Here is a 9,483-nt window from a genome sequence, read left to right as displayed (position 1 = left end):
TTCGCCTCTCCCGGCCGTGCCTCCCCACGCAGAGTACGGGGACTGGGGTCTGGATAGTGGTGGTGCTGCTTGTGGGCCCCACATCCGCTCTCCCTTCTCACCCTGAGCTTAGCTCAAGTCTCTACAAACTGTCCATCTGCTTTTGCTCCCCACCTCGGGCCCCAGACGGGCTCCGTGCTGCGGAAGAACCGCGCAGCGGCCATACTTCTAAGTTCCCAGCCCTTCCTGCCAGCCGCGGCGCTCCCACTTCCGGTGGAATTCAGGTCCGACGAGACGCCGGCGCCGCGAAAAACGGTTCCGGCCCCAGCCCGGCGCCCTCTCTCGCGACACAAGCCCCACACGCCTCCAGTCTATTGAGCCTTACCGGCACCCGGCGCGGCGGCCGAGGAGGAAGTGGGCTGGGCGGAGGGGGCGGGACTTCCAGAAGGCGGCGGCAAGTTTGAAAAGAGACAACCGTCGGTGGTGGACGTCTGTTGACTTCTGACCGGGCCTGCGGCAGCGCCGCAGCTCTTCGCCCTCCTGCGGGCGGCCGGCTGGCGCGGTGAGGGAACGCGAGCAGACGCGGGGGGACGGGAGCCGGAGGGCGTCGTCCCTCCGGAGGCGCGGGCAGGAGCCCACACCCGGGCTCGGTGGCCGCGCCGCGCTGGGGGCGTCTGGGGGAGCCGGTCCCCGGGAGATGCGGTTCCTCAGTTTGTGTCGGTCCCAGAAACAGCCCGAGCGTAGTTCCCGCGGAACGACGAGTGTCTGTTGCCCCGCAGACCGTGTGAGCAGAAACTCGAGCTGAAGCTGGCCCGTCCAAGCTTGTGTTCCTATGTTTGGAGCCCATTGATCTAGAAGCGGCGGGATTGGGGCGCTCGGCAGCCTGGCACACGCGTCCGCTGCGCACGCATCGCTCGGCCGCCGCGAAGGTGCGGTACTTCGAGCAATCCAAGATTCGCAGGAAGAGGGCGGTGTGTGCACGGCCCTCTGCGCGCATAGCACCTTCATTTTCCCTGAGCGAGTTCAGGGAACTTTTTACTTGATTTATTGAGGTCGTGTTTGTTTAGTCTTTGCCTCCCGGAATTTTGATTTCATGAACTAACTTGTTTTAGCAAAACGAAGAGTGTAGGGTAGGACAGGTTTCTGTCAGCCTCCACTCCGTGCAGCTGCTGGGGGCTGCGGGTCTGCAGAAACCAGAGGGATAACGAGCGGTTGGTACCACCTACTTGCCAGGCGGGCTGAGGGTCACCCTGGTATATGACTAGGTTGTTTATGTGCTTTATGCCACTAGAGACCTCCTACCGTTCAGCTGGAAGGCCTTTTCCCCCACCTCCCCAAAATGCCTTGGAACGGAAATTGTACTATCACAGAAAGATAGAAATTGGATATGGGAGAAGATTCCAAAAAGGAACCCTGGGAGTTTGGGAAACATCTTGGAGGAGACTAACTTGAAGCAGAAAATTCATTGATTTATTAAATATTGGAGTGTTTTCGAAACCAACAGAAAAATTTGAATTTGATGTGGAGGGTAGGGTTACTGGAGTATTTTTGTAAAGATGTTTCATGGTGCATTTGGTGTTTGTAAGGATTGATCTGATAGAGTGTGCAAGACACATTAGAGAAGGATGTGCAGTAGTGATTATGAAGGCATTTTACACCTCCTCTTTCTCTCTCGTGATAATTCTTTTAAAGATTTATTTATTTATTTGAGAGGGAGAGAGAAAGAGCATGAATGGGAAGGGCAGAGCAGAGGGAGAGGGAAATCCCAAGCAGACGTCATGCTGAACGCAGAGCCTGGCCTGGGGCTCCATCTCCTGACCCGAGATCATCCCCAGTGCCAAAACCAGGGGTCTGTTGCTTGACCGCCCCTCTATTGTGATAATCTTCGATCCGGATGTAGCTTGTTTTGGAAAAGTGACTTTTTCTACAATCTTTTGGCCAAGTATTTCTGTCAGTAGTTTTTAAATCTGTGACTTAGATGAAATTGAGGAATGGGTGTTTATGCTGAAAAGGACATTTAATATGTGAGGTGTGAGGATCTGGAGTCAGAAAGATGCTGACTATGGAATGAAAGTGTGAAATTACAAAATTCAGTAATGGGAGGGCAGATCCTTGCTTACGGTTCAAATAATTATGTAAGAAAAATATGGGGAAGTCCTGGCTTGATATCAATGGGTCACACTGAAGGAGTTCCGGGAGTTTTCTTTGTGTGTGTGTATGAAAGAGAGAGAGACAGTGACCGAGACAGAGAGTACATGCACAGTCGTAGACTAGATTAGCAGTGGCTAATGTCTACTTATATTAATACTCTGCCTGCAACCTGTATCTGAAGTATTGCGTTTAGTTTGAGCATTACGTTTCAAGAAGACATAGACAAAATTGCTTTAGAGGAAAGTGAGTAGAATGGTAGTTTCTAAAATAATATCATGTAAGCGGTGGCTCTACTTAAAGTATACTTAACCTTTGAGAAGAGATGGCTAAGCAGAGGTGTGGTATCTTTCTTCACATTTTTAAAAGTGGTGTCATGTAAACAGAAGTTAATACATTATTTGTAGCTGCCTTGACGGCAAATAGGACCAGTGGGTAAAGATTACAGCAAACAGATGTCTACACAGGGTGAGGAAGAGTTACCTAATCATGAGAACCACACTGAAGTGGAAAAAAGTTGCCTTGGGAGTTAGTGAATTTTGTGATGTTTGCACGTGTTCACAGAGAAGTGCAAAGTTGTTTGTCAGTCATCCTTCAGAGTGGCTGCCCGCATTTATCAGAGGTTAGGGAAATTGTTGAAACTTCTTTTAGCTGTAATAGTCTATGAAATATTAGGCACCTAAAGAAATGGATTTCCAGAATTTGGGGTCATTTCAGTTTGTTTGCAAAATTGAATGTATTCACATTGGGTCTTTTGAATTACGCTACTTCCTCACGGAGTAGGGGATCTGTATGTAGTAAACCCGACATTGTTCACTGAGAGGCAGAGGCGGCGCGGCTGTGGCCGGTGCTCCTCCTGCTCTTGCCACCACTGCTGTTCTGCTGGGTACAGCTAGAAATAAAATGAAAAGGTGTCAGCTTCTGGGGGCTCAAAGTGTAGTATCACAGTTCTAGAAACATCACAATACACTGTGGCAGGCATTATAACAGTTAAATGCAAGGCTCTAGGACATGATTTCTTAACCTCAGCATTATTGACATTTGGACTGAATAATTCTTTGCTGCGGTGGAGGTGGGGGGGCACTTCTGTGCGTTGTACGTTGTTCAGCAGCATGTTGGGACACTTACCACTAGATTCTAGTAGCACCCATTCCAGTCCTGACCCCCAAAGATGTCTCCACACATACCCTGGTGTCCCCCCACCTGGGAGGGGAGGTGCGAAATTGTGAGAACAACTGCTGTAGGGGGACACAGATGGGAGTAGCTCACATCTGAGGACATTAGGGGAAAGTGGTGGTGGTGGTGGTGGTGGTGGTGGTTGTTTTAAGTTATCTCTCTGGTGATTGCAATTCCCACCAATTACAGCATTCTGTTTTTACTATATTTTTTCACCTCTCTCCTCCCATATGCATCTTAAATCTTACTAACCATCTCACTATGTATACATCAAATAGGATGTTAGATCAGAGTACAGTTTTATTATCCTTATGTTGGTACTCTTTATATGTAACACTTCTGCTGATAGTATTGCCTATAAATCTTGCCTTGAGGATTAATTCTCAGGACCAATCTTGTTAAACCCTAAGTCCCCTAAATTTAACAAAGGAAAAAAACCAAACAAACCAGGAATTTTCACGTATATTCAAGCAAAGTCCTCTTTCCCATATGAAAGAGAATAGCATTAGGAAATTAGAGAATGACTGAGCCATTCATAAAAGATATTTCAGGACAGATACACACACACACACAAACACACACACACTCATAATTTAGGATATACACATGTGTGTGCTTTGTGTTATCTTATGAGGGTGTTTGCTTATAGTTAATACGACTATGAATGGTTCGACATTGGCTTGTTAGTTTTGCTTATGTTTATCAGCTTCCAGGTAAAGAGAAGAGCTAGTTGTGCCATGTTTCTCACCTTTGCTTTTTCTTCCTTCCAACCAGCAGGAGATTCCCAAGATGGAAACTTTGTCTTTCCCCAGATATAATGTAGCTGAGATCGTGATTCATATTCGCAACAAAATCTTAACAGGAGCTGATGGTAAAAACCTCTCCAAGAATGATCTTTATCCAAATCCAAAGGTATGATGTGGTTGTGTTTGCATGTGGATGATGGTATTTAAAGAGAAATGAAACTACTCGGCCTATAGAATTTGCAGAAGGGCATGTACCCTACTACTTGATGTGGGCCAGTCATTTTAATCCAGAAGCAATCTCTCACCAAATGTAATTTTAAAATAATGTTAAGTTTATGTGTGAGGTGACATCTACATTTCCATTAGGAATTCGATTCCTTAATATGGTTGTTTTCTTTAAAAAAAAGAACACTTCTTAATCATAGATGTATTAAAGTATATTAAATTTTTTATTACTATTGGAGTGGTGGTCTGAGTGTATCATTTATTGGTAGGGCTTGAAGGAACGTATTCCAAGTGGTTTCCAACCATAAAAAGTGCTTTGAAACAATTCTCTTTGGAAGCTTACAGATTAATTTTCTTGCATTATGCCCCAAGGGGGGATTGACTTGTTTTGACAAGTCATTCTTATTTCTTTAGTTATTAAATGCAAAAATGAACTATTTATATGTCACAGAAAATCCCAAAGTCTCCTTCCATTTTTCTGTGCTCATCTTGACGTGATAACATAATAAAACCTGATTTAATGGTGTAGAACTCAAACTTTTTGATCTCAGTCCCTTTTTAATTCTTTACAATGGAAGGAATAATCTCAAAATAAATGAACTTGCATATGGATCAGAGCAAGTTCTACAGGCCAGTATTTAGCAGCTCCTGAATTAAAAGAGGAAACTTTTGAAAATGCCTTGCTACTCTATTAAATTTATACCCCCAGGATTATAGTGTTCACTTAAACTTTAACATCTCAGGAAACCTTAACATCTAAAGCATGAAAGAAGTTTGCCCATGATCTTAAAAAAAAAAAACAAAACTGAAAACAAAAACAAAAACACTCTCAGCGTGCCATTGTGTCTGCCTCATGACTGCCGTCTATTTTGAAAGACTAAACCGTCTTCCCTGATGCAGATGGATTTCTTGGATTGGTTTTGGGTACACTTGCTCTCATTCTGCATGTAAGGTTAAATGGCTGATCTTACTGAGCACTTATTACACCTGAGCAAACTGGTAAGTACACAGGTATTCTAAAATTCGGAAAAATAAAATATTTCAAGAGAAATAGAGTAATTTTATTACTCTATTCTTTGCATCCATTGTCTACTGTGGCAGCTGATGGTGATTCAGCTGGAGAGTCATGCGTCGGAGTATTAAAAGTTTGTTTTTCTGTTGTAGCCTGAAGTCTTGCACATGATCTACATGAGAGCTTTGCAAATAGTATATGGAATTCGGCTGGAGCATTTTTACATGGTGCGTTTCTGATGAGGCAAAATTACTTTGTTTTGCTGCATTTCCCTGGTTCACATGGCATACTGGTTTAAGGATAGAAAGTTCACAACTTTATTTTTAACAAAATCAAAAGGCTTATGTAAAATTAATGTCATTTGCAGAAAAATCTTAGGCATACTAGTGGCATACATTGATAGTTTTAGTAAGACAACAGTACTAGACTTAAATGACACAGTGTTTTAGGTTAGTTATGAAAATTAAAGAAGAATACATGTAAAATTCTCAGCATAGTTCCTGACGTAGTAGATGCTGACTTTACCCCTTTGTGCATTCACTTAAAAAAACCTTACTGAGCATGTACTGTGAACCTAGCTTTATTAGTAATGACTCTAGTTTTGTGCTAGGATCTTTATTGTTAACTAAATTTTTAACATTTAATGGTAAATGTTATTTTGATCTTAATTTATGATTAACAGGGGGTGCTCAGGGGAGCGTATGACTCTTGATTGAAGGGTCATGAATTTAGGGAGCCTACTTAAGGGGAAGAGAAGGTAATTTTGAGGTTGAAGATTTTTCTCATTTTATCTAATCAATGTGTAACTTAGATCTTGTGATATTACATTTAGATGCCAGTGAACTTGGAAGTCATGTATCCACATATCATGGAAGGCTTCTTACCAGTCAGCAACTTATTTATTCATCTGTGAGTAAGGGGGATTTATTTTTCCGAGACTATAAACATTCATTGTTTTTTTTTTGCATTAAGCTTCCTTAATGTCAGGATTTTCTTTTTTTTTTTTTTTTTTTTTTTTTTTTTAAAGATTTTATTTATTTATTTGACAGAGAGAAATCACAAGTAGTCGGAGAGGCAGGCAGAGAGAGAGAGAGAAGCAGGCTCCCTGCTGAGCAGAGAGCCCGATGTGGGACTCGATCCCAGGAACCTGAGATCATGACCTGAGCCGAAGGCAGCGGCCTAACCCACTGAGCCACCCAGGCGCCCCAAGGATTTTCTTAGAGAAAGAATTTCTGTCAACTCCCTCTCCACTCCATCAGTACACTGAAAATTGTAGACTTCCTTCAAATAGAACTAATTGCTTCCCTCTGTGTCACTTTCAATTCTGCTTTCAGTGGAATTTTAAGACGTTGTGAATCTAAAATTGTTTTGGAGGTTTTGAGTTTTTTTTAAAGAGTCCTAGTACCTCCAAAAGCGTTTGTCGCTTATTAGAGTTTATAACTATATCTTGGCATTGCTTGAATACTGGCGTAGGGTACAGATAACGTAGATCTCTGTGCTACAGAGTTTTGTATGGTAGTAGACTTCTGCTTGGTCTTTGGACATTGAGAAACATATCCAGGAATCTCTTGGAAAATAAAATGTTTATATCAAATGGTTTATATATAACTTAAAATATTCTTTGTCCACCTCATCTTTAAGGGACTCCTTTCTGCCCATCTGTCGGGTGAATGACTTTGAGATTGCTGATATTCTATATCCAAGTAAGTGAGAATTCAAAGCAATTTTTAATATCTGACTTTAATATTTTACTTCTTCATCAATAAATGTAGAAAAAAATAATAAACTACAGGTAATTGGCTTTAGAAAGTCAATTTTAAGTCTGAGTTTTTTCATAGCCTATTACTGGAATTGTTTTCCTTTGAAGGTCCACAGGAAAGCTGTTTTTCTGATCTATTTGTCTTACCTCCTTATATTTAAAAGATATCCTGTAAATTTGAAAGCATGAATATGAGTAATATGCAAGCTGGATTGTGGATTCATCATACAGTTTTCTCCAGTGTAGCAATTATTTTTTACTCTGAAGAAAATATCTTTTAACAGTGATAAGAATAGTCTTGATATGATATTAACATAACAATTTGTCTTCACTTTATTTAAATGTCCCTTAATTCTTTTGACTCACATTTATGCATCAAGTTATTTTCTGTTGCAAGAGATTCAGTTTGCTATTTAAAAATGTTTTTTTCCTCTTTTTCATCTACCTTTTTGTTTTGTCTATTGATCTATAATTTACACAAAATAAAATTTCAACAATTTTAAATGTGTAACTAAATGAATTTTAACAGAGGTACATGGTTGTATAGCTATTGCCACGATCCTGTGTAGGAATTTCGATGGCCCTACAAAAGTTCCCTCGGTTCCCCTCGCAGCTGATTACTCTGACTGAGCCCTCTTCCCTGGCAACCACTGACCTGCTTTCTGTCACTGTGGTTTCTTGACTTGTCTGATATTTGATGTAAATGAAATAATAGTCCGTATTCTTTTGTGTCTGGTGTCTTAGCCGAATGCTTCTGAGATTCATCCGTGTTTGTTGCATTTATCAGTAATCCATTTCTTTTTATTTTGGAATAGTATTCCATTGTAAATAAAAACTGCAGTTTATTTACCTGGTGGCCAATTGGTAGACATTTGCACTGTTTCCACATTCCGGCCATTGTGAACAAGGCTGCTCTGAACGTAGGATAAAAGTCTTCCTGAGGTCATGTGTTTTCATTTCTACCTAGCAGTAGAAATACTGGCTCATGTGTTCAGTATATTCTTAATGTTTTAAGAAACTGCCGAACTGTTTTCTAACATGGCTGCCTCATACCATCCACGGCATCTGTTAAGTTCAATTGCTCCACGTCCTCCCCTGCACTGATATTGGAAAGTTTTAATTTTAGCCATTTTAGTGGCTGTATCACTGTATCTCATGGTTTTAATTTTTATTTCCCTGATGACTAAAAGCAGCATATTTCCATATGCTTATTTGCTATCTGTATATTTTCTTTGGTGAATTGTCTTTTTGAATCTTTTTTTTAAGATTTTGTGTTTTTTTTTAAAGTAATCTCTGCACCGAGTGTGGGGCTAAAACCCATAACCCTGAGATTAAGAGTCACATGCTCCCCCGACTGAGGCAGCCAGGCACCCTAGTGTTGTTGTTGTTGTGTTGTTCTGTTTTTGGATTGTTTGTCTTATTATTGAATTATAAGTCTTCTTCAGATGTTATAAAAACACATAGTTTATCAGATAGGGATTATGCAGATGTTTTCTCCCAATCTGTTACTTGCCTTTTGAATATTGTAACAGTGTCCTTTGAAGAGCAAAATATATTTCCATTTTGAAGGTTCTAATCATTGTTTCTGTTTTCATAAAAATGATTCATAAAACCATTTTTGGTGTGTACTGTTAAGAAATCTTGGCCTCAGAGATGCTAAGATTTTACTCATATGTTTTAAGCGTATCATAGTTTTATTGATTTATTATTTATTTACTTATGAGAAAGAGCGAGCGAGAGTGTGTATGTGAAGCGGGGAGGGGAGGGATAGAGGGAGAATCTCCTTGAGGTTCGTTGGGTTCGATCTCACAACGCTGAGATCATGACCTGAGCCAAAATCCAGTGTCGGACGCTTAACTGACTGAGCCACCCAGGTGCCCCAAGCGTATTGTTCTGGCTTTTGTTATTTAACACTTGAATTTTTATATATGATATAGGTCAGGGTCTTTCTTTTTTAGAGTTTTTTTTTCTTTTTTGCATAGAGTTATCAAATTATTTCAGCACCACTTATTGAAAAGATTCTTCTTTTTCCCATTGAATTACTGTGGCAGTTTTGTCAAAAATCAATTGACCAACCACCACACACCTATTAGAATAGCACACATCCAAACACTGATAGTATCAAATGCTGGTGGTTTCCTGCCAGCGCTCCTGAGTGAGCTTTGGTGTTTCCTTTTTTCAGGGAATTTATCCACTTCTTTTCAGTTGGCAAGTTGATTAACATAAAGTTGTTCATAATTTTCCTGTATCTTTCTTTTTAAATATTTTATTTACTAGAGAGAGAGATCATGAGTAGGCAGAGAAGTAGGCAGAGAGAGAGAGAGGGGGAAGCAGGCTCCCTGCTGAGTAGAGAACCCGATGCGGGGCTCGATCCCAGGACCCTGAGATCATGACCTGAGCTGAAGGCAGAAGCTTAACCCACTGAGCCACCCAGGCGC

General features: G+C 41.1%; 1 protein-coding gene across 2 annotated transcripts in view; it reads left to right on the top strand.

The window, feature by feature from the left end:
- Positions 1-414: 414 nt before the first annotated feature.
- NUF2 (NUF2 component of NDC80 kinetochore complex) overlaps positions 415-9,483 on the top strand; it is a 28,381-nt gene continuing 19,312 nt past the window's right edge. Inside the window, exons 1-5 of one of the 2 annotated variants that reach the window (XM_059146329.1) lie at positions 415-541; positions 4,081-4,215; positions 5,439-5,513; positions 6,119-6,195; positions 6,928-6,989. In XM_059146329.1, the coding sequence (XP_059002312.1) occupies positions 4,093-4,215; positions 5,439-5,513; positions 6,119-6,195; positions 6,928-6,989 (337 nt within the window). In that variant the 5' untranslated portion in view covers positions 415-541; positions 4,081-4,092. Of the gene's footprint in view, positions 542-4,077; positions 4,216-5,438; positions 5,514-6,118; positions 6,196-6,927; positions 6,990-9,483 lie in introns of both variants that reach the window. The other variant, XM_059146330.1, reaches the window with a different exon arrangement.

Source organism: Mustela lutreola, chromosome 14 (genome assembly GCF_030435805.1).
Source record: "Mustela lutreola isolate mMusLut2 chromosome 14, mMusLut2.pri, whole genome shotgun sequence".
NCBI lineage: Eukaryota > Metazoa > Chordata > Mammalia > Carnivora > Mustelidae > Mustela > Mustela lutreola.
Note: the sequence above shows the minus strand (reverse complement) of the source record. Positions and strands in the feature narration are given on the sequence as shown.